Consider the following 24,893-nt stretch of genomic DNA (forward strand, 5'->3'; position numbering starts at 1 on the left):
CTGAAACCTAAAATTTGAATGAAAAATGTTTTCCATTGTTCATTATCTAATTTGATTTTTTGGGAAAATTACCAAAAAAAATAAATTTTAATATTTTTAATTGATCAAACAAATTAAAATTTAATTTATATGTATATATTTAAAATTTTTGGTTTTTTTATTATTTTTAATTTTTCTTTTTCTTTTTCTTTTTCATTTCCTCCCTCTTTGTTCCTCCTACTTCCTCCATTGCGGCATGCCTCGACATGGTCGGTTGCCTAGCGGCCGACCAAGACACAATCGCCAAATCCAAGTGAACTCAAGGCTCGGCCGATCGAGGCTCAAGGCTCGAGGCTAGGCGAGCCACGAGCTCGCCGGCCAACGAACGCGGCTCACCTAGATTGGCCGAGCCTCGAGCTCATCAACCCGATCTTGGCAAGCTCGATCTCCCGAGGCCGGCAAGCTCGTGACTCGTCGAATTTGGCCTTGGGCGAGACTGGAGTTGGCCTGTGGCCACCGACCAGCCAAGGAAGAAGAAAAAGAAATGGGAAGAAAAAGAAACAGAACTAAAAACTCAATTTAAAAAAAAAATAAAAAGAAAATAAAGAAGATGAGGGAAAACAAAGAAAATAAAAAAAATAATTCGAATTAAAAAAAAAAAGGAGGAGGAGGAGGAGGAGGAGGAGGAGGAAGTGAGGGCTTATAAGAGTGTGAGATAAGAGAAATCAAGTAAGGAAAACATTTTCCACTTTTCAAAAGTGGAAAACATTTTCCCCTAGTTTATAAAACTTTTTTCCCTTCATGAAAAAAAGTTTTCCCCGAGCAATTCATTTTCTATGAAACAAACACCGAAAATTCGGAAAATATTTTCCCAAAATTTATTTTCCGTGAAATGAACGGAGCTAAACAATTTATTGAAGAAAACTCAAAAGGTTTCTATGACATATAGTGCATATATCATCAATATATTGTGTTAGAGGATCTTTAAAAAAGTTAATAACATGACACCATCAATCTGACTAATAAATAACATCAGAGGTTCAATAAAAGAAATTCATCACTAAAGAATTATAGCCCATCCCTTACAAACAAATTAATGTTACAAATTCAATGGATATTCTAAAATTTGTTGTTAAAATGTAATTGAGTTTTAAAACTTTCAATAAGTGCTATCAAATCCTAATTAAGTCTATTCATGAACTCCGTTCAATTTCATTGATTGAAGAAGTTGACGTGACTTTTTATTATTTTTTGAAGTGATATGCATTTTAGAAAAAATTGAGATAAGACAAATGATTAATATCACGAAAAATCTCAAATTGATACAGGCAATCATTTTTAAGAAAATCTTTTTAAAGTCTTTCATTTTCCGTGAAAATAAACATACCATTTATATATGCTTGTTTACTTAAAAGAGTGATGCAAAGCCAATAAAGAACATTAGAGTAATATTGCAAATTTTCTATATCTTGACCAGGATCGTGATACTCACAGCCAACGCCTTCAGATAAAAAATTTCTTCCATCAAATCTCGCCCTGACGGCACTCATTAGCATTGGCAAAAATAATTTTTGCCTCCTGAAAACTCCGCTTGTCCCGGATCGTTGAATGAATAAAAGGCGCGCATTGATCGCAACTAGCTTCCTAATTCAGTATAATACAATACCGATTCTCGAAACTGATCCACGTCGTTCCAAATTATGAAAAGATTAAGAAAGGATATGATGCTCGAAAGATCATAGATTCACTGGAATGGCAGACCGGAAAATAAATTCCTACAACAGACTTCATGGTTAGTACAAGAAAAACCTACAAGAACTACCAAGGGCCGGTGGCCACCATCATGCAAGTACATTGGCATTTGTTACAGAAAGCCACCATTAAGTACAGAAGCTCTGTTTCTAATAGCAATGGCAAAGTCAGAAGCTATTTCCATGTCAAGCTTCAATCTTCCAGACGGTCAGTCCAAGCAACGCTGTCTGGTAAGGATTGTAACCCTTCCTGCGGAGCAGCGAATCTACCGAACCGCATTCCTCACCACCGAACCGACAAACTATGAAAGACAAAGCGATGCGAGATGCGGAATCTTGTCCTGGACAGTTTGTCAGGATCATCTGGCCTTCAATTCCTTGTGCTTCAGCAAGGAGCGATCCACGGTGCATACCCGCTACTGCAAGAGCTATGCCCTGCCTTTCACGACTAGACAATCTTGATGCAAATGTGAGGTGGCTGTGGCAGCAGAAGATGTGGACACAGCTTCTTCGTTCTGATGCAAGTTATATGCTTCAGTATCTATCTCGCGCAAGCCTGCCGCTTCAGAGATTTAAGCCTTCACTTCTCGGAAACTCTCCTCTGATAGGGAAACCTCCGCAAGGAGTCTCCATGCATAGTCCTCCGACACATTTTCAAAGTCCTCACGTCTCTTCAGCACTACGTGTCCACCAATCTCCCAGACGACGGGATTTACTTGAGTTTCCAAAAGTTCTTGGCTCACTTCTCCCCGAGCTTGCTTCTCCGCATAACACTGACCATTGACAGAGAGCACAATTAGATGCACGATAACTAAAAACTTATGATGAAGATACACAACCTTGTTCTGTGGTGACCACCAGAATTTACTGAGAATTAATAACATTTCCTTATACTCAGAATCCTAACTAGCCTCTTAAACACAACTCTTGACTCGAAGTTCCTTTCTAGTGTGAGATTTGGTCCATTACTAGTGTAACTTCATTGGTAAATCGAGAAACCATGGCAAAGAAAGTCGAAATATACAAGAGTCAGTACAGCTTGAATAGAAGAGGGGCACATGAACAAAAAAACTGCACAAATGCTACATCACACTCAAAGATCTCCATGACAAGCCAAGCAGAGCGCATCATAAGATGTGATGTCTTCAAAGACGAGAAATTGGACCTATGAAAAATAAGCCTCGTAAACAAAGATGAGACTTTGTGTGCCATGATTAAATGGACCATATATGAACTAAACTCCAATCACAACGGATCATCTTGAAAGTGCTAGTACCCCTATAAAATTGCACAGCAAAACGGCTTATGGACATTAAACTGTCAATCTGTCGTGAAAGGAAAAAATGAAAAGTTACCTGTGGAAATAGAAACACTCTTTTTGCCACAATCGGCGATCAGTACATTGAAGGGGATGTTGTTGTGCTGAAGGCGTATGCAGGAATTAGCAATTGCACTGGACAGATCCGATAAAGTATCTCTACCCTCAAACACAAGTGAACGGACTGGGAATTTCAAGAGTTGCGAAACAACTACTCCATTTCTCTGCAAGTTTGTGGAAGTCATTACTCTCAGAGTAGGAACCTTTTTGACTGGGAATGGAGAAGCCAAATAATACGCCTGTAATAACAAGAAAAATGAGGTAAGTAAGTAATGCTACTTGGTGGGATAAAAAAGTTAGAATCTCCTTCCATAGAAAAAGAAAAGTAGCTCAATCAGCTAGTCAATATTATGGATCAAAGTGTGTTTATGTTACCTGAAAGTGAAGCTGGTTAATGGTGGCGAATGTGCCTAGACTGTTGTAACCCACTCTGAAGAAAGGATCTGCTGCCTCTTTGGCCAAAGACAGAGCCAGAAAGAAGCTCATGTGGTCGATCCTCTGAGGCAAGCAGTCGAGAACACGGGGTATAAGGAGAATGTGCCCATACTCAATGGGGCTGACCAGCAGAAATTTAACCACCTTATTCATCAGCAGCTAGTGGACATCAGTGAAGCTATGCATAATGTTTAGTGTTAAGGAAGCAACGGACTTACGTTGATAGCTACAACATTAGGAGAAGTAGGCTTGAAAATGGCGGGTGCACTGGGGAAGAAGTGACTGTAGCAGTCATCACTTTGTTCAAACATAAAAAGCACTTCCTCGTGGCCCACTTTGGTGAAATTGAACTTCTTCTCATCGAAATCCTGGAGAACTTGATCTACACGGGACTCAGTTGGGCGTTTTTTGAGGTGGCGCCCCTCGTTCAGCTGCACAATGAAACCATAGTCGCTAGGAATAACCTTTGTCTTGCATGTAGTTACATCGTAGCGAAATAGACCTCGATTCATCCGATTCTCCCACTGTCCAAGTAAGAGATTAAGCAGGAAAGAAGTCTCAGGTGGTTCTTGATAAAAGATGGATTCTTCAGTGCAATCTTCTCCGGCTACCTTGAACGTGTACAGAGGAAGGTCTGATGCTGCAATTAGCAATTAAATCAGGTACAAGCCAGTGCCAACATAGAGAAAGTAATGAACCAAACATCCGCATCCTCTCTCTCTCTCTCTCTCTCTCTCTCTCACCACATATAATGAATTTTATATATATACACATATATGTCTTTAATTGAATATACTGCTGCTTTTTGATCCTCTAGGGTATGACGACAGCCTTTATTTTTCTCTAATCTTTGATTCTTGATTTCTATATTGTCCCTTCTCCAGGCAGTGGAGAATGATTGAAGATCAAGAAAAGCAGCTGGCCATTGCTATAAAAAATATGCATCCCTCCAATTAGATAAGGATCAGAAAACCCCCATAGAACTTGAAGCTCAATCAAGAGTTCACCTTCCAGCATATAATATGGTAAGAAAAGAAGATGGTCCACCTCATTTTACTCCAATTTCACAATTAGCTTTATACACCAGCAATCAAAAGTTTGAAACCTCATGGTCATAACTTAGGCGGGAAACAAAGAAAGCCAAATAGAATGCGTAATTTCCGGTCAATAGTCTGCAAAGCCCAAGAACTTAACTGGAAATCTTTTCCAGCAAGAAAACTACACTTGCCTTAGAACAATCAGAACATCAAAGAAATAGGGACGAAACATGTAACTAAATAAAATAAGATGAATTTATCAAAGCTAATGTACCCAATCGTCTCTATGTAAGACTCTTTGTGGCATAAAAGAAACATCCAAATCGAACAATCTTCTAATATGCACACAACGTGATACACGTTTGATATCTGCAGATCATGAGAAAGGTAAACCATCCAAACCCTACAAAAACAATCTATTCATCTTCAAATATATGACTAAACCGCAAACAATCAGCGAGAATGTTCTAATTTTCATAGGCCAAAAGGAAAAGGAAAGGAAGAGTTTGATCACAGGGGACTTACCAGGCAAACAGCACTTTCCGAGGCAATTACGACCACATCCCTTGGCTTCCCCTTCAACAGCAACGGCAGCATTATCCTTCTCGCCACGCTCCTCCTGATAATTCGACACCACCGTGGCGATCCTCTTGATCGTCAACATCCTTTTGTCGTTCTAACCAAGGCCCTATTAATACACCCCGGCGTACGTGTTGCAGCACAACAGCTACCCGCGAAATCCGCCGCCGGCTCAGAAGAGGCGACCCCCGGAAGAAGATAGCGCAGTCGGCTTCGCTCTGGTTTCTTGTCTCTGTCCCGGTGAAATTCGGAGAGTTCCTGTCGGAGCTTTCGTCCGTCGTGGAAACGCCGCTTCTTGCCAACCGAGAGACCCGGATTCCTCTAGATTCCTTCAGGTGATTCTGCTTCTCTCTCTCTCTCTCTCTCTCTTGAGGCGGCCAAATAGAGAGGACGGAGTCTGTATTTATAAGTTGGCGGAGCGAGATCCTTTTCCGAACTGAAGGTCGGGAACGAGACGTTGATTACTGAAAGTCAAAGAGGGACGTGACCCTCCGATCCATTCGTATCCACCGGCTGCGAAGTGCTTTGACTTTTCTATAGAAGATCGCGCCGCTACCGTTCCGTGTTACGCGGTGGAGGTGCTGCACCGCAGCACGTAAAGGGCGGTGGATGTGCTCCCTCGGATCTCGACAGATCCGCATGATCCAATTGCTAACATGCATTAGGCTCATCAGACGGATTCACTGAATAACTTCTTCGAACTCATATCGACCTGTCAATTTTGGCCTATTCCCGTCTTATTTCGAACATTAGAAGCGATAACAAAATTCGAAAAAGAAGAATTGCATGGAAAATACTGTAAGAAGTCATTTGGGAGCATCATTATTCAAATGCTACTGCAGATTCATACGAAGAAATTATCAAAAGGATTGTATTTGCTAGTCAATGGGGACTTATCATGTTCGCTACAAATACTAGTGGGACAATTTGATGACATGATAACGGATCCAAACGAACGCGATATGAAGTCAACAGGTCTTAATTGGGGCTAATTGTCTATTGGTCGATTTTGTGTGTCGATTACCGTGTAATTGTGTTGTGTTAATGTTATACGATTTGTTACATGTCAGCTGTTAATTTTCAAATCATGCTCATGTTTAGGTAGACACGCGTGTGAGTTGACCTTTAGTAATATAGCCTTATGTTGAGAAAATTACAAAAAAGTTTTACAACTATTGCAATCATACAAATTCTGTTCTAAATTTATTTTTTGTAGTCTAAATAAGTCTTAAATCTCTTGTATTTATACCAATTTAATTTATCTGGCTAAATTTGACCAATTATCCTATGTGGAGCCACCAACGATGATATAGACATTTTTTTAATAATATTTTAATAATTTTGAATTTTTATTTTATTTTTCTTGTTTTCTTTTCTTTCTCTTTCTTTTTTTTTTTTTTTCTTTTTCTCTTCCTTTTGCCTCCAGTTGCTGCCAACTCGATGATTAGATAGAGGTAGGGCGGACAAGGTCCCTTACCAGCCTTTAGCTAGCCTTGTTAGTGGCTAGATGAGGCTCAACCCTCGCTAGCCCAACAAACAAGGGGTAGAGCCTCTAGCAGCCTCGCAGCCTCTAGCAAGGGGTAGAGCATCACTAGAAGCGAGTGAGGCTCACCCTGAGGGTGGCGAGGTCAACCTCATCAGTGCTCGCCTTTGGCTAGATGCCGAACAAGTGACCGGCTAGAGAAAGAAGGAAGAGAAAGAAAAAAGAAAAGAAAAAAAGAATACAAAAATAAGAAATAATAAGTAAAAAATTCAAAAAATGTTAAAATATTATTAAAAATTATCCACGTCAACGTCGGTGATGTCATATATGACGAATGGCATTCATGTCAATGTTGGTCGGTTAAAATTGGGCAAATTAATTAAATTGACACAAATACAAAAGATTTATGACTCATTTTGAAAGAAAAAAAATGTTTATGACTAAAGTAACACAATTGTAATATATTTATGATTTTTTTTGGTAATTTTCTAGCCTTTTGTCAACTGGACACCAACACAACTTATGAACACTAATTGTTGGTTACTAACACAAGCTTGACTCATTACCCGCCAAGATAATAGAACCACTTTGAGATTGCCTATCAAATGAAGCACGTAAATAAACTACTATGAAAAAGTTTCAGGAGTTTTGAAAGGAAACTCGGAGCTTGTATTGGTAATGAGTTGAGAATTAGAATTGGAATAATTTTTTTTTTCCAATTCTTATAGGGCATTTTGATCTTTTTCTCAAGATTAAAGCATTGTTTGTTTTGTAAAAAATGAATGATTTGAAAAATATTTTTCTGAAAATGATCATTTATATTGTTTATAACAATGAATACATAAAAAATATATTTTCACTATTCATGAAAATATTTAGACATAAATCGTTATCGATAATGATAATGTTTTTTTATCGATTAATCATTTCAAGTGGGACAAGTGATTATTTTTAGGAAATTATATTCCAAATCACTCATTTTTTGTGAAACAAATAAATGTGGACATGTAAATTTGAATGTAATTCTTGGTAATTTTCTGAAAAAAAAAATTGATTTTTTGCGTGTTCTTTTTCTTTTTATGAAGATTTAACATTTATCGTCAAAGAGATTTTGCAAAACCTACTCGCCTATTGTCAGGTTTCTTAAGTGGAGATAACTACAAGATCTTATTTTGTGTTTTCATCCTTTACATTCACTTTTCAATTATCCATAATGAGTCATCCGTTAGAACCTTTAATTACTTCAGCTCTGCAAAGTGCAAAGGGAGTTTTCCATAGTAACAAATCTCACATTTATCTGAGAAGCAGTTGCGTATGTATGTCATTGAAGCACATTAAGCAGCGTTGGCAAATGCTTCGTCAAGGTACTTTATAATTGTGAGAAAATATGATTTCCTTGTTGGTCGATGACATTATTGGATTATAACTGTTAAAGTATCACTTGTCTACGGCATTTATATTATGTATATATGATCTTCCTACACCTATCAATTTAAGCTTTTAGGTTAGGCATTTTAATATGGTACGAGAGTCATGGCTATTTTATATATACATGATCTACATGATCTTTCTCTCATCTTAATTTTCGAATTTCCAAGCTAGAATGCACCCACCTAGTATGATATTAATCACTTTATTGTTGAGATGGACTCACGGTCTCTAAAAGTTGATAGCTATCCTAATTCACTTAATCTTAATGCAAGTAACAACTGAAGGTGTTAGGAAGCAACGACCTTCCACGGTGGAGTGAGATGGGAAATCTACCTACCAAAGCAATCAACCTCGACCACGATATAACCGTTACAGTAATAAGAGAGCATTTATTTGAGAACATTTTCTATGTAGAAAAACCACAGTACGACGAATCTAGTAATCCACTTCAATCAAGAATTACAAGAGGTTCAACCACATCGAGAACATACAAAGATACGAGCTCTCCCTTCTGCAAGCTAAAACGCCACCAATTCCAAACCAATCTCTTTAAGAGCAAACCCAGCTAGGAAGCTTGGGACAATCTTGAAGAAGAACTACTAATGTAGACACCTTACTTTTTAATAAGGGTGGGACCAAAGATGACCAAGAATGTTACTTCCTTAAAAAGTTTGATTTTTGGTACAATTGAGTTGTGCTCATAAAGAGTTTTGACAAAAAAAGGAAAGAAAATAAAAGAAAAAGAAATCCAATTTCCTCAAATTAAATTGTTGGATGTTAAGATATCACATTTTTTTAACCATTGATATCATATCAATGGGTGTCTGGAATATATGATATGATCTAATCGATAAATCCCACCTTAAAAATCAAGTCATAAACTTTCCAACACCACAACAATCATGGTGATTACACTTTTTGACAAAGATAATATCATAACTTTATAACTTTTCATCACGGTCGTCCGTTCCACTTAATTCTCAAGAATATGAATTCTCAACATTTTTTGGTGATCAAGCTGCGTTTTTCGGAAATTTTGGTTCACTAGCTCTCCATGGGGCGTGAAGACTGAGTCAAAAGTCATGTTCAATCAAAGTTTTGTTAACATTTTGAAAAGAGAAAAAAAAAAAACAAAGAAAAAGAAGAAGTGGTCAATATTAAATTTTTAAAAAGAGAGAAAAAGGATCCGGTACTATGCAGCAGTGGGCCCGCGCTGGACAACGGGTGGGCTTGTGCGATGCATAAAAAGGCCCCGCCCAGTGCCCCGTCTTCCTTGCCTGGGGTCCCGCTTGCTTGGCCCAGGGCCGTTTCGCAGCTGAATGGGCTTTTTGGGCATTGTGCAACTTAAGTTTTGATCATGTACAAAGTTCTCCTTCATTGCGTTATAAGCTCTCTAATTTTAGTTGCTACCTCTTTCGATCTTTTCTTGGGGAGAGAAAATTCTGGAGAAATACAAGGCGAAATTCCGGCCTATCCCAGACGTGTAGATATTTGAGAAAAATCGGACAAACATCACGTAAGGATTTTCTGAATTTCCACAGTGCTAAAATTAGTCTTCGAAAAGTATATATAAAAAAAATTCTTTATTACCATCATTCTGCTGAAATAAAATCTACAAATTTTAATAATTTTTTTTCTAGATCATTGTCATGCTTGTTCAAATACGGGCACTAGATAGCAACCGTTGCATGTGACCAACCCAATAGGTGACAATATTGGACCATTGTCTAGGTGGGCATAAAGCTGGAGAGCCGAGGGGTCCATGATAATGAACTGAGGTCCGCACGTCATAAATTTCCCAAAATAAATCATTTCTAAAATATTATTCTTATTTTCTCTAATAATATTTTCAACAGACAAAGATAATTATGTCTAAGTTGGCCAAACATTAAGCGTGTATAACCAAATAGAATGCCTTTTAGTCAATTGCATTTTACACACACATTACAACGAATACTAATAATACACTTAACACATCATTTGAATCTTTTTAAAACACAAAGCATCCACGATACATGGAGTCATAAACATGTCTTCGGAAAATAATAATAATAAAGGCATTGCATCCAATATATTAGGAGATAACTTTGACGGTTGCATTAAAAGATATAACTGAAAAATGTGGGGATTGAAGGGGACGCTAATCCCTCTCCAGATCTATGTTTCTCTAGTTATATTCCTAGGCAAGAATAAGATTTGCCCGGATTAGTGAATCAATTAAGACTTCGTGTCTTTTGGACTAATATAAATGAAGTCGCCCTTTGTGTCCTACTTTTTCGGTAATTAAACCAGCTTATAGCCAATCAAAGCTACACATCTAAACTCATCCATGGAGTTAGAGCACTAATTCGGTCACCTAAGATGTGACATCCTGATTTTCGAGTATGATTTTGATGAGATGAAATGGGTTTTTCATCGAGTGCCTATAGCCTTTTTCTCTGAATTGGCCACTCACAAGTTAACTAGCCTATCGGGTGAAACCGTTAAGGAATCTAAACGCAATAGACTTGAGAATTTGACCAAGAATCGACTGTTCGACCGTGCTAATCTGCTACGGTCATTAGGACACTGTCAAAATCGATCAGAGACTAGAGATGTGTCGATTCGATAGAATTGTGTGATTAGTGCGTGGGTGATTCCACCTAATTGCAAAATTTCTGTCGAACGGCACTAGACCGATTTTTCTGTCATTTTCGTACCCTGTGTCCGCATTTGAAATGTCGAGATTTTCACGACAATCGAGAGTCACCAATGTGTTGAAGATGTACGTTGTGGCTCGAAAATAATCGATCACGGGTCAATTGCATTAAAAATTCTTAAAAGCTACCCAATAGATTATGACATGCTAAAATCACATCAAATTGAAATTAATCGGGAAATTGAACTCGATTTCAGAAATTGAATGTTCTGTCATGTCACGATTCATTTTAGGAATGTCAATTCATTAGATTCTGGGATTTTTATGGAAAAATCGATTCGGACGGTTCGAAAAATGAACGGAAATTCGGATGGGTCAAGTCGAAGGAAATTTGGGCTTCCAAGCCGGGCTATGTGCTGATGGGAACTTGCAAAATTTTTGTGGGCTTTTCTTCAACAAAAATTTGGATGTCGAATTGGGAAATTTCATGAAGAAATTAGAGTCAAAATGAGGAAATTCGGATCTAGGCTTGAGGCTGGAATTTTGACGCCAAAATTTGTTTATTTATGGAAATTCTATTCAAGAAAGTATTTGGGGGACATTGGGATATTTATGCAAGCCTAGGACGAACCAAGCATTAACACCTAGATATTTTATCTTGACTTTTTACCCCCTCCATTCAAGCTTCTCTTGCACGCCTCATTTGGTTCCCCATCCTTCATTGTTTCCCTTCTCGACCACATCTGCTTCTCACTTTCTTTTGCATTCGACGAAACTCAGCCCCTCTGCCAGCCGTTCCTGCTCCATCTTCGGTCTCCTCTGCCATCCACGGAAGCCTCCATTTCCCTGCATCCGCTCACCTCACGCCACACAGCCACACACCACCGTCCCTCTCTCCACCAAATCACCATCCAAGCTGCCACATGTCTGTTTTCATCTCCACCGGTCAACTACAGCACCTCCTGCGCCCACGCCGTTGACTCCGAAGCAGCTCACACCAGTCCACGGTCGCTCCTCTCTTCGTCCGTAACCCAGCCCATCCGAAGCCAGCCACTCGAAGCTCACTTCAGCCCTTCGCAATTCAAGACCGAAACTCAACTTTGCTGAGCTGTCTTGGCTGATTTCAGCCGGCCCAAGCTTCCCTCGGCCTTGCCGTGAGCCTGAATCTCGGCCGTCGTTGCGCTGCCGTCGCCGTGAGTCGGTTTTCATGCTAAACCGGTGAGTTGTGCTCTAATCCCTAATTAGTAGGCTAATGACACTTAGAGGTGGATTAGTTAGCTAATTGGTGGAATAGTTAGGTTAATTAAGCTTAGAGTAATTTAGTTAGATTAAGTATATAGTTAGTTATATAGTTAGTTTAGTTAGAATAGTTAGGTGGATTTAGTTAGGAATTAGTTAGTTTATATAGTTAGTGTAATTAGATTGAATTAGATAGAATGGTTAGATTTAATTGTTAGTTAGATTAATTAGCCTAGTTAGTTTAAGTTAATTTAATTAAGTGCTTTAATTTATTTATTTTGTAATTTATTTACTTGCCGATAATTTATTTAATTATTAAATATTTTCTGGAAATTAGATCGGAATAGCCGGTGACCGGAATTTCATGCTGATTGTAATGGTATGGTTAATTTATGCAATTGGATGTTAAATTGTGCAAATTGAGTGCTGAATGGAATTTTGAGTATTTAATTCAAAAATTTGTGAATTTCATTATTTATCCAGAAAATCTCAGGTGTCGAATTTTAATACCGAAAATGGTTTTATATATTATATAAAACAATGAGATTTTAAATTTGGAGGTTATGAATTTTCTGGATCCAATATGATCGTGTACCCACATAAGACTATTTTATCGTGTATTTTTAATATAAAGAAAATAGGCCAGGATCACTATTTTAATTGAGGCATTTGAGTGCAATGCATGGTGTCGTGGGCCGATATTGATTGGTCGTGTGTCGGTGAGCGATTATGCCGGACGTTATTAAATCCCTTTTCGAGTTACCCATGCATTAAGGTAGTGGGTCGCTATAGATTCTGGACCTATGCTCCTTCGGGAATGCTGTTTTTGAGAGACGAAGCCATGCTCAATGGGGAACAGACGATGCCTGGCTATGCCAGTAGACAGTTGAACATGGGAGTCGGTTGTGCCTTAAGGGGCTTGATTAACAATTGGAACGCACGATTAATTGAGTATGAGACAAAACTGTAGGGCATGATATGAGACGTATCATAACGGTTTGGTCTTATAATCGGGACCCTTGTGATTAATTGAGTTGATGAGGTGTTTCAATTGTTATATGCATTGATTATATATATATTGCGATATGAACCGAGTTGACGTGTAGGAAGGAACTGAGGCGAGGTGAGTCCTATGTTCTGTTTGCATGGTTGTATGGTTAGGACGCTTCTAGGCGTATTACCCTCCTAATCAGGATTTAGAGTGCTGAGATTTATATCTCACCCCATTGTGGGCTTAAATTTTTAGGACCGTAAAGTGGAGAGTCTAGAGTCGAGTTAAGGCGACCTGAAGAGTAGGGTAGATAGGACAACCTCTTTTTGAGAACGAGTTTTTTGGTTATAGACTTTTGTAAATGACTTAATGTGTATATAAAATCATGTTTGTTTGTGAATGTGTTGTTCTGCTTTTCTATCCCGAGATGGTTACTATCAGGGGATTTGTTATTCACTTCCGCATGTGCAATAAAATGAAAAGATCGATGACTCGTCCTGGGAAGTCGTAAAATTTTATCGACCACAGAGGGATGGGCACGTGCTCGAGGATCGGGACGTGACATAAGATCAAAGGAAGAAAATCATGAGGAGGACAGGCTTTGATATTATAATTTGATATGCTTCTAAAAGAGAAATAGCCAAATTAGAGAAAGTTTTTCTTTCCTCATCCTAAGGAATGCACTGTTTTTTTAAGTCCCAAAGTTCAACCGTAGTAGTTTAAGGACGTACTAAGGTCCAAAAAAAGAAAAAGAAAATCAATATGATAATTTGAGACAATCCTAGAAGAGAAATTTCTAGCCAGTTCACACATGCATTAGCTTCCTTGTATGGACGACGGATAATGACTTCCCCACACAGATGAACCGTCTTGAAGATCCGCACAAGCAAGCTCTCTTGAATTTCTCAACTTGTTGCTACCATAAAAGATTTTGAGAAATTACAGACTACAAATCAACTAGTTCACACCAGGGGAGTGCGTTAGCTCAAGAGCTATATAGATTACCCATAGTTCAGTTGGAATGAATTGCGATAACCGATTGAGCAAGCAAGACCACTTGACCATCTCCTTGTGTTTTATCTAATGAAGCGAATAATCACCCAGCAGGTTTTCTGTTTCTTGCTAAAATTTGGATAAATAGTTAGCTTAGTTGTGTTGCGGATGCGTGTGTAAATTAATTTGCTACACAGTACAGATTTGACTTCTCACATTATGAATTGCATTAGTCTTTTTGCATCGGATTACTCGTCAAGATTCGTCTTGTCTCTAAGCTATAATCCACGAAGTTAACATGTTTTTCGTGGCTAGTCATATCCAATCCAATGAAATCATCATTCGAAGGATCAAAGAAACTATAGTTTTCAAAGTGTAACAACAATTGGGATCACTAAGCTACCGGACGGGTTTCTACTCCCAAATCCATAATGGATGGCCTTCAGTTTTAACCGGGGTAATGATTAGACATACCGGTTTTAAGCACTGTACGAATCACATGTCCAATTAGTATCAAGCAAGCTTTTGATAAGAGCTTTTAGTGGTAGTTCGATAACCTAGCGCCTAGTCTAGATGCATTCTTTATATTGATATATTAGTGCCCGCACACCTTGTATCCCTAATTAGAGAGAATTTTTTTCTTTTCATCTTTAAAAATATTCCCAAATTTTATGTTTCAAAGTTTAGACGAATTAGCTCTATGATAACACATAATTACTTTGAGCTGTCAAATAAGAAAAGCTGCAGACCATGATAAACAACAGACCGTTCGCTTCCCTGCTTATAACCATCGAATCGTTTAAGGAATCATAAATCCTGCGGAAAGCTTAGAAAAGAAGTGACAACACCTAGAGTTTGCTTAAAACAACGGCAGAATTTTAATTTTACTTGGAGAGGCTGTCCCCTCACCTAAGGGCATGTCAGATGTTGCAATCTCTTTCATTATTGCAGTGCTTTTCCTATATCTGGGCAAAGGACAAACCGTCCTTTCCCCACATATGGGACAAACAGACTTCTATTTTTCATGGAATGAAGGGTGGACAAAAGTGGAAGTAATTATCTCGTCTATTCTCGAAAATAAGCGGATGGTCCAATAACGTCTCGCAATCAACGCCAGGACCAGCCCTACCTTTTTGAAGATTTGAAAGTATCCGTGGGTGAGTAAATTTGTTGGTGTCGCAATTCTAAAATCAATTTGTTGCTATCGCAATATTACTGCATACTACATCATATGAACTTGAAGAGACTTCCTAGCCTTTTGAAATGCCGATAAGGTTGCAGTGACGAATTCAGACATCATGGATGAACTGAGGAGTTATGGTGTAAATCAAGTACTTATTAAAGTGATATTGCCCCTATTAGAGAATATTAAATGCACATCTCTATTTATTTTTGTTGAGAATATAAGTTGAGTTTGAGCTCCTGAAAGAAGCCCAATACAAGTAGGTTTTTTATTTTTTATTTTTTGGGTGAAGAGTATCCAAGAATACTTTTTGATCAGGACAATCGATTGTATGGCTTGTTCATAAATTACATCTCAAGTGTTCGAAGTCATGAAAGTCTTGTGTTAATATTTAGTGAATTCATTTGTACGATTGAAAAATTATTTATGAGGAATTGTGAGAGCTAAACACTATATAAATTGTTTGAGGTAATTAAGGACTAAGAAATACTAGAAGTATTTTAAAAATTCAAGTGTGCTTGTTATCTCCGTTGTATCGCTTCATCTATAAGGGAATTCTATGCTACTCTTCCTATATAGTAGGTCTCATCGAACCAATTACATAAAATCTAGTGTTCGAGTTATATCTTTGTTTTGTTTATTATATTGTTGGATCGCTTATTTTTTGCAACAATTACTATTAGAGCTAGGCTTGACTAAGTTGAAGCCAATTAATGATGATAGAAGAAGGAAAACGGATCATCTTAGTTTTTTCTCAAGCTATGGAATTAGTTCAACGAGCTTATTTTGTTTGTTTGCATGTTAAGTACGGGCCTTCAGATCATTTATATCCTTGAGCACCATCATGAAAATTCAAAACCAGATTCTTTACTGCCATTTTCTCTTCTGTCACGGTAGGATTCTGATCGCCATAATTCTTCTTCTTTGGTCGGCCAACTTTCACGTCATGTTTCTTTAGAAATTGTGTCCTCCACCGCCATTCGAGACAGACCAGAAACTTTTGATGCATATGAAGGGTTTTAACTATTGAAAAAGGTTCTACTTACGGTACAGTGGAACATCAAACGAGTATTTTCTTGTGTTGCGATTAAGGGCGAGCGATCGAACAAAATATAGACAAAAGAAGAAAATAAATCAAACATCAGATTTACGTGGTTTAGTCGTAAAGACCTACTCCACGGGGAGAGCAGCAGCGAATTTCACTATAGATTAAGCGATACAATGAGATTACACACTCAAGTCACTCAAACACTCTCTCGGTGTTTCCCAAACCCAAATTTAACCCCAAACCCAAGTGTTTATAAATAAACAACTCACTTGGAGATAAACTCACAGCACAAAATTATCATGCATTCAAGCTCAAACGAAAACGCTCTATGTACGTCAAACAAGAACATCGTCTTCACGTACGTATCCTCTTCGTAGGGCTTCTGTAAGCGGCGCGGACGTGCAAAAAACTTCTCTGACGTGTGGCTCCTCTTTTATATTGATGAATGAAACCTTGCCCTTTTTATATTTCCTTTTATACGTGTGCCCAAGTTTTGGGCCCCACCGTGGATAAGAAGAATTCGGCAAACTTCTGCAGGTAAAGAAAAATTCGTATCTTCCTTTTCACGAGTGGACTTCAACGGCTTCACTCTAAAGAAGAAAATTCATCTTTTAATTATTTCCTTCTTTTGTAAATCCAGCAAATTGTGTTTTTCCAAACGCTTAAACTCGAGTCATAATTTAACAATTCTCCACCTTGGCTCGATATTCTACTGTTACTTTCCCATAGCCCCCGATGGGCTCAACCGTCACAGATATTTTTCAAGTCCAAGCCTCGCTTGAACTTCGCCATAATCGAGGACCTCATTAGAATACCAATTCCACATGCACCTTTAACTACTCCGCAAGGATTTTCCGACGCAACCTCTTTAACCACAGATAAAGCAAAACCATTATTGCATCCATATATGTCAGGAGATCGAATATGTACCTTGTCAATATCAGCAGTTACAACAACCGTTGGCTCTATAGGCTTCACCCCGCTATGAGCACCATCTATGTCGATTACTTTGCTAGTACTTGTACTCGCTACCTCAGGAGTTTCTGGTTGCAACTCCACCTCAAGCTGAACACCGTCTAGATCTGTATTAACATTACCACAAATACTCCTAGCCAGAAGTATTGGAGAATCATCAAGGGCAACTTCTTTGTTGTCAACAGATGAATTTATATCCGGGCACCACAACTGACTGCCCCACTCACCTTGTGCATAGTCATGGAATATGCACCTTACCCTCCAATCAAGCTTACCATCACTCACTCGAAAATAACATGGGCAACCAAACATTCTAATAATAGAATAACCAGCAACGTTACCTGACCACACTTCTTCAGGAGTCCGCTTCTCAATAGCAGTTGATGGGGATCTATTCACCAGGTAGCTTATCGTACTTAGCACATCAGCTAGGATTCTCCTAGCAATACTAGCACTAGAGATAATTTTTCGGGTCGTCTCTAGTAATGTTCTACTCATCAATTCTGCAAATTGTTATGATTTATTGGCACTAGTGCAATGTTTCACTATGCCCTTTTTCATGCAGAATTTATTTGCCAGCTCCAAGTAGAACTCCATGCTATTGTCAGTCCGCACATGCTTGATCGACTTACCAGTCTTCGACTCGATCAAAGCTCCTAACCGCGTGATCCTGACACCAACATCAAACTTGTGCCTTGGCACAAACACCTAGGTCTTCCTCGAGCAGTCAAAAGACTCTCGAATAGATGAATCCAACGTCTCCGGGGGAAAATCTGTCATTGTCTCATCTTGAAGTTTATACAGGCCATCGTGCTTGATTCCTTTCATTATCACCAGGGCACCTCGAACAACCTTCAGAACTCCACCTTCTGAATAATATCTGCAACCAGCTGAATCTAGGGCACCCAAGGAAATTAAATTCTTTTTCAACTCTGGAACATGCCTCACTCCAGTCAATGTCCTCACAATATTATCATGCGTTCTGATTTTAACATCACTAACACCCACAACATCGCACTTAGCGTTGTTCCCTAACTGGACTTTACCACTACCCGTGCATTGATAAGTGATAAACCAGTTTCTATTTGGTGTGACATGAAAAGAACAATCAGAATCCATAATCCATCCATCAAACGATGAATCATTAGTGACAGACAAGACTAATCGGCATTATTAGCTATAGCTGCAATATTATCTGCAAAATCAACTATAATTTCCTTACCCTTCTCATTCTTCAACTTAAGGCAATCCCTTCTAAGATGCCCCCTCTTACCACAGCTCCAACAGACAACATTACCAGTCCTAGACTGACTAGTCCTGTTTATATTAGTATTACTATTACCCACACGTGTTATAGATCTTCCTCTATTTTCACCTACTAAAACAGTATATACAGATTTGCTAGATTCTCTTTTACGAATGTCCTCGCTCAGAATCAAATTTCGAACCCTATCAAACGTCAAACTTGTTGACTCAGAGGAATTACTAACAGCAGTAATAATAGTATTCCAACTATTAGGCAATGATGATAATAAAATCAAAGTACATACCTCATCTTCAAAGTCAATCTCAACTGAACTCAATTGACTAACAATCACATTGAATTCATTGATTTGATATGAAACTGACGCACCTTCGCTCATCTTCAAATTAAATAGACGTCGCATCAAATAGACTTTTTTGATTGCAGAGGGCTTCTCGTACATATCCGACAGGGCTTGTATCAAATCAGCAGTGGTCTTCTCCTTCAAGATGTTAAATGCGACGTTACGAGCCAACGTCAACCGAATAACACCCATAGCTCGTCTATCCAGCAAATCCCAATCAGCTTGCTTCATCGTCTCTGGTTTCTCCTCAGATAAGGGCAAGTGCAGTTTCATCTGATAAAGATAATATTCAATCTGCATCTTCCAGAAACTAAAATCCTTCCTATCAAATCCGTTGATTCTCACTTTTACTTTTTCTGTCGCCATCGATTCGCTTCAACTTAGCCAATCCTGGCTCTGATACCACTTGTTGCGATTAAGGGCGAGCGATCGAACAAAATATAGACAAAAGAAGAAAATAAATCGAACACTAGATTTACGTGGTTCAGTCGTAACGACCTACGTCCACGGGGAGAGCAGCGGCGAATTTCACTATAGATCAAGCGATACAAGGAGATTATACACTCAAGTCACTCAAACACTCTCTCGGTGTTTCCCAAACCCCAATTTAACCCCAAACCCAAGTGTTTATAAATAAACAACTCACTTGGAGATAAACTCACAGCATAAAATTACCATGCATTCAAGCTCGAACGAAAACGCTCTACGTACGTCAAACAAGAACAGCGTCTTCACGTATGTATCCTCTTCGTAGGGCTTCTGCAAGCAGCGCGGACGTGCAAAAAACTTCTCTGACGTGCGGCTCCTCTTTTATATTGATGAATGAAACCTTGCCCTTTTTATATTTCCTTTTATACGTGTGCCCAAGTTTTGGGCCCCACCGTGGATAAGAAGAATTCGGCAAACTTCCGCAGGTAAAGAAAAATTCGTATCTTCCTTTTCACGCGTGGACTTCAGCGGCTTCACTCTAAAGAAGAAAATTCATCTTTTAATTATTTCCTTCTTTAGTAAATCCAACGAATCGTGTTTTTCCAAACGCTTAAACTCGAGTCATAATTTAACACTTTGAACGTTAAAAATCATAGTAGATATTCTGAAAATCTTGTCATGTTTGCATGTGGGACGTTTTGTTCGAAACCTATCCAAATATATAGCAAATCTCGGAAGGATTCATAGTCACCGTTGATGTTCTAGAGTCATTATTCTCCCTTGTACGCGGTCATACGGACCACAAGCGTACGAAGGGATCACGTGCAGAAAAGCAGTACACACACCACTTGGTTCTCTCATGTCCGTATTCATACAAACCCCAATCATATGAAGGCAACACATGCATAAGTAATATCCAAGGGCCCGGCAAGATCCTATCACACCAGCCAGTCCCAGATGCTTTCTGCATCGAAGGAGAGTCCGCTCCAACAATCCAACCATGGCTCCGTCGTCTCCGAACGCAGCTCAAAGTCATCATCGATCCAGGGGCTTCTGTTTGGAGGCACGTCGTGGACGCGCGGCTCTCGGGACTCGTTCAGTTCCCTACAGGCTTCGACCCCCAAGGAAGAGAAGTTCTTGGAGACGGTCCGAGGGCGAGGCCTTATGACTTCAACTTTTACCAAATCTTGGGGTTTCTCGTTCTCCGGCTTCCCTTGGCAAGTCATCAATTTCCGTTGATGGGTATTCCAATAGTTCTTCACGTCATTCGCAGTTCGACCCGGGAGTCTCCCAGCAATTAGGGACCACCTGCATCAATAATTTCGACTAAATGAAATGTTAAATTATGAGGAAAGATATCGAAAATTATTTTCATACGGTGCTCACTTGAGTGTCATAACTTTTTTTTCGACCACAAAATTACCGTAATTTCTCACAAACGTTTATTTGAGTATTGAAACATTCACCCAAATACCCAAAATCTAATATGGCATGACACTTGTGATGAATATTTTTAGAAAATTACGACACTCGAGTGATTCATAAATAAATGAGTCAATCCAAAGTAGTGATTTCTTTTTGTTTCCATAAGTGTTCTATCCTGACAAAATAAGGGTTTCCATCGTGGGAATGGCCAATTGATGTCGACAGTCAAGGAATGGGAATTTTCATAAGCTCTCTCCAATCTGCGAAGTGTTATAAATGAGTTGCGTACAATTAGTTTCTTTCTCTTCTAATATATTTGATGTACGCACCGTTAACACCTTTGTGTTAAATTCTATAAATTTCCATCGATTCACCTATTATTACTTTTAGATGTGGAAAAATGGCCCTTTAGAGCCATAACTAATCAATAAGTTGGTGCCTGATTTTAATCCATATCAAATGCAATAATGCTAGTGAAATTGATTAAATGACTAAGATTTAGGGTCTGTTGGGTAAACTAAAAATTTTAAGTACCAAATTTTAAGTGTTAATAATCTTTAATAATGGAAATGGAATTAATATTTTTTTGATGATAATTAAAAATTGACAGCTGAATATCATTAAGCTCTTACCAACATAGAAAAAAAGAGGACTGTTGTTAGGTTAAATCAGTATATTTAGCAAGATTCGGATTTTCATAAATTGATTTTCTATTGATTGAATTTAAGTAATCACCTACTGAGCATGCGGCCCATTATGCTTTGCCTCCTATCCAAAGATATAGTTATTTTAATTGCTAGATGATAGTTTAATTCCTGCTCTCTCGTTCTTTTTTTGGTCCAAAGAATGAAATGCATGTTTGTGATGGAATTCAAGCTTCTGTTGTTCAGTCTACCTTTCTTTGGACTACATAAACAGAATCGACGTCAAACGAAAAATCTCTCTGAGTTTCTTATACCTGTAACCATGATCGGAAGTGACTAGATGTAAGAACAATACATGAACAACCATGCAGTTAGTAAGCAATCCCTCCCGAAGTCGACGACGGCTAATGAGAACCATTACTAGTACTCAGTTAATGTTGTCCGAAGAAATAGGTAGGGGAGCTAGAGAGAGACTCTATCTTCACATGTGAGCAAGTGTCAAAGAATGTGCGATATGTACTAGGGGTCACAGTCGTGTATATCGCTGGAAATGAAAGCTCGGGTTAGTGATTTCATATTACACACTCATCATTGAACGTCATAAAATACCTCTAGATTATGCGAAGATATAGAACAAAAAAAAGACACAATGACTTGCTGCAAATTCTAAATTTTCGGCTTCACCTATAACCCATCATGCATATCCTAAAATTTAGAATCGGACCGATTCCCACTGATTGGGTTCTCATGTTCCCAGCTATACCATATAGCCATGATCACCCCTAATATATACTAAGCAGTATCTAGATGGTTGGATTTGAAGGGTCACGTTTCACTGGTAAGATCAATAACCGAACGACATGAGCTGTAGTTGTCAACTTTCGTCTCTCTCTTGCGTGTGGCCCATATTTACAGTAGGTTATTCATTGAACAATTCCGAAATAGTGACTCTTGTTTGGACTTTATCGGGGTTGTATCAGCCTGTCCCATCAAGCGGTTGTCATCGGAGACAAGGTGCACTACAAATGGCTATGCCTATGCACGAGTAACGTTGTCCAAACATATACCAAAGTTGGACATTTGTCCCTTCCAAGTAGGGTAATAGTACAAAAAATCAAAGGGAAAATTACTAAAAAATTGTTAAAATTATTGTATTGATATTAATTCAATTCTAAACGCTTCAATTGGACCAATTCAATTTTAGACCTTCACATTTGCCAATTTTACCTTAAAACTTTTGATGAATTGCCAAACTTTTTGATGATTTATCAATTTAGCCTCATTGACCAAATTTACTCAGAAATCATTGACGTCACAATATAGTCAGTGTCGACTATTTTATGTGATACAGCAAGCGTTGATGTAAATAACTTTTTATTTTTCTTGAATTGTTTATTACTTTCTTCTTTTCTTTTTGCCCGACCCAAGGTTGGCGAGGGCTAAAACCATCACCTAATCTAGGCGAGGGAATTTTGGCCCTCACCAGTCATAGGTGAAGGCTGCAACGCCCTCGCCCAAATCAAGGTGAGGGCCATGACCCTCGCCCATTGGCCGACAACGGAGTTGTAGCCCTCGCTTGGATTTGAGCAAGGGTTGATGCCCTCACTTGTGGCCGACAAGGATACTAAGGCCATGGGTGAGGGCCACGATGCCTCGTCTCAACTAGGTGAGGGTCGTCGAGAAGGATCAGCTGGCAACCGATCCAGTGTTAGAAAAATAAAGAAAAGAAGAAAAATAATAAAATAATTTTAAAAAATTGTTCATATTAGTATTGGCTATGTCATGTAAGACGGCCGGTGCTGACTAGGTTACCACATCAACGATTTTTGACCAAAATTTCTTGCAATGACTAAATTGACAAATTGTTGAAAGTTTTATAATTAAATTGACAAAATTGAAATATTTAGGATTGATTTGACAACACGTCAAAGGTTTAATACTAGATTGGCCAAATTAAAAGGTTTAATACTAGATTGGCCAAATTAAAAGGTTCAAGACTGAATTGGCACAAGTATAATAGGTTTAAGATTTTTTTTTAAAAATTTTCCTAAAATGAAATAGCCTAATCCTTACCACAGTTTATACATGCGGTCGTCATTTATTTCGATCAACGCAACCCTTAATAATTTTTTGGAGAAGGAAGAGGGAGAGGCTGTTGTGAATAACGCAGGTAGGCTCAATACCATATAAGTAACTCTATTAAAACAGACAAATGCACTTCACATGTGACCTTTTCTTAGCATGTACTCACCTGTTCCCAAGAAGTTTGTGAAGCCTGATGATCATATCGACCTCATCATCTTGGAATTTCCCTCTCTTAATGTTGGGCTTCAGATAGTTCAACCACCTCAATCTGCAACTCTTCCTGCACCTATTCAAACCTACAAGCTCAAGAAATACAAACATGAACTTAGCGATCTCTCTCTCTGCGCACATGTGTATACATAGTATAGAGATGCTCTTAGTGCAAATCAATCCATTGACATGAGTAAAATATCAATACACGTCCCCTTTTTGTCTTATTTTAAAAAATCAATGAAATATCATTGGAAATTGGAGAGCACGAGAAGTTTCACTTAAAGAAGTCAAATCTAATCCAACTTGGTACCACTATCTCAAAACTAACGAAAGACACATCCACCCATTTTAATAAAAGAAAAACTTGTCACTCAAGTAAAAAATATCTCAATGATAACACAAGTATTTGACAAAAATAAAATATGATGACACGAGATGATTTGACACACGCAAATCCAAGTGGATTATACCTATGGGGATGCAACAAGAAAACAAGGATCCCCATCAGTATACAAATTTACACGCGCACGAGTATATGCAAATAAAAAACAAGAATAACCTTCACATACAATGATACAACACCTGCTCTCCGAGGAACTCGATGCCACTCTCCTTCTCCGTACCTCTGGACACAGCTCCTCAAGAGAACATCTTCCTCTTCCGTCCAAGAACCTTTCCTCAATCCGAACGACGATCCTTTCTGCATCTCTCTCTCTCTGAGGCTTTTCGTGAACAGTTTGCGGATTACGTTTTGAAGCACACTCGAAGTCCTACGTTGTCATCGGTGCTTTTAGGAGCCACGTGCCCCTTCATTTTCCACAAAAAAACGCAGATCTACATCAGTTGTCAAATACCGTGGAAGATTGCAACTACTCTAATTGTCAATTATTACTACACGCAACAGTACAAATGGATCTCCCACATTCCATATGATTCTTTCGGCGTGGCTGCGACCTTTCAGTCTGCAGGATCGAACCTTGGAATGAGGATCTTTTCATAAAGCTAGAAAAAAAAAAGGGGACTTCGAACGATTTAGAAAAATCATATTTCTTTTGCAATGAAAAGAAAGATAGCGAGCATGGTACTTACTGGTCCAGCGTCCGGGCATTGTCGCGGACCATCATTTGCATGAAATGTTTCGTAACATCCATTCTTTTAACTAAGTCTCATTAACCAACACTAAATATCAAGATTCGCTGTTTTGCACATATATATAATGGGTAAAATACGCACGAGACCGAGTGGCCCATTACACTCACGCACGACTTTTTTGGACGTCACTTTGGCAAACCTCTTTTGCTTCTATATGAGGGCCATTGCTTTTGGCCAAAGTGTTTAATTAGTGTCCTT

At 38.6% G+C, this 24,893-nt stretch overlaps 3 protein-coding genes across 3 annotated transcripts; all 3 read right to left on the minus strand.

Annotated features, from left to right (window-relative positions):
• Window positions 1–2,302: 2,302 nt before the first annotated feature.
• On the minus strand, window positions 2,303–3,594 carry LOC120288736 (GDP-L-galactose phosphorylase 1-like). The gene is made up of 3 exons (XM_039302877.1): window positions 3,484–3,594; window positions 3,132–3,347; window positions 2,303–2,503 (listed from the first exon to the last, which is right to left on the minus strand). The coding sequence occupies exons 1-3, from the start codon at window positions 3,592–3,594 to the stop codon at window positions 2,303–2,305; spliced, it is 528 nt and encodes a 175-aa protein (XP_039158811.1).
• LOC104423718 (GDP-L-galactose phosphorylase 1) lies at window positions 3,214–5,536 on the minus strand. Its single transcript, XM_039304014.1, has 4 exons — window positions 5,106–5,536; window positions 3,758–4,183; window positions 3,484–3,669; window positions 3,214–3,347 (listed from the first exon to the last, which is right to left on the minus strand). Exons 1-3 carry the CDS (start codon window positions 5,242–5,244, stop codon window positions 3,656–3,658), a joined length of 579 nt encoding a protein of 192 aa, XP_039159948.1. The 5' UTR covers window positions 5,245–5,536; the 3' UTR covers window positions 3,214–3,347; window positions 3,484–3,655.
• Window positions 5,537–19,751: 14,215 nt separating this feature from the next.
• On the minus strand, window positions 19,752–24,249 carry LOC120288737 (transcription factor MYB114-like). The gene is made up of 4 exons (XM_039302878.1): window positions 24,126–24,249; window positions 23,497–23,626; window positions 20,198–20,484; window positions 19,752–19,810 (listed from the first exon to the last, which is right to left on the minus strand). Exons 1-4 carry the CDS (start codon window positions 24,247–24,249, stop codon window positions 19,752–19,754), a joined length of 600 nt encoding a protein of 199 aa, XP_039158812.1.
• Between the last annotated feature and the right edge of the window lie 644 nt (window positions 24,250–24,893).

Source organism: Eucalyptus grandis, chromosome 10 (assembly GCF_016545825.1).
Source record: "Eucalyptus grandis isolate ANBG69807.140 chromosome 10, ASM1654582v1, whole genome shotgun sequence".
NCBI classification, from domain to species: Eukaryota; Viridiplantae; Streptophyta; class Magnoliopsida; order Myrtales; family Myrtaceae; genus Eucalyptus; species Eucalyptus grandis.

Bases quoted from the DNA above. Each gene is read 5' to 3' on its own strand.
- LOC104423718 (XM_039304014.1), bottom strand. From the start codon at position 5,244: ATGTTGACGATCAAGAGGATCGCCACGGTGGTGTCGAATTATCAGGAG. The intron at 4,184-5,105 runs GTAAGTCCCCTG...TGCTAATTGCAG, and splicing joins CGGAAAGTGCTGTTTGCCTG to CATCAGACCTTCCTCTGTAC.
- LOC120288737 (XM_039302878.1), bottom strand. From the start codon at position 24,249: ATGCAGAAAGGATCGTCGTTCGGATTGAGGAAAGGTTCTTGGACGGAA. The intron at 23,627-24,125 runs GTGTTGTATCAT...TTGAGCTTGTAG, and splicing joins TCGAGTTCCTCGGAGAGCAG to GTTTGAATAGGTGCAGGAAG. The intron at 20,485-23,496 runs GTGAGTACATGC...TTATTGATGCAG, and splicing joins CACAAACTTCTTGGGAACAG to GTGGTCCCTAATTGCTGGGA.
- LOC120288736 (XM_039302877.1), bottom strand. From the start codon at position 3,594: ATGAGCTTCTTTCTGGCTCTGTCTTTGGCCAAAGAGGCAGCAGATCCT. The intron at 3,348-3,483 runs GTAACATAAACA...TTGTTATTACAG, and splicing joins TTAACCAGCTTCACTTTCAG to GCGTATTATTTGGCTTCTCC. The intron at 2,504-3,131 runs GTACTGATCGCC...GTCAATGGTCAG, and splicing joins ACAACAACATCCCCTTCAAT to TGTTATGCGGAGAAGCAAGC.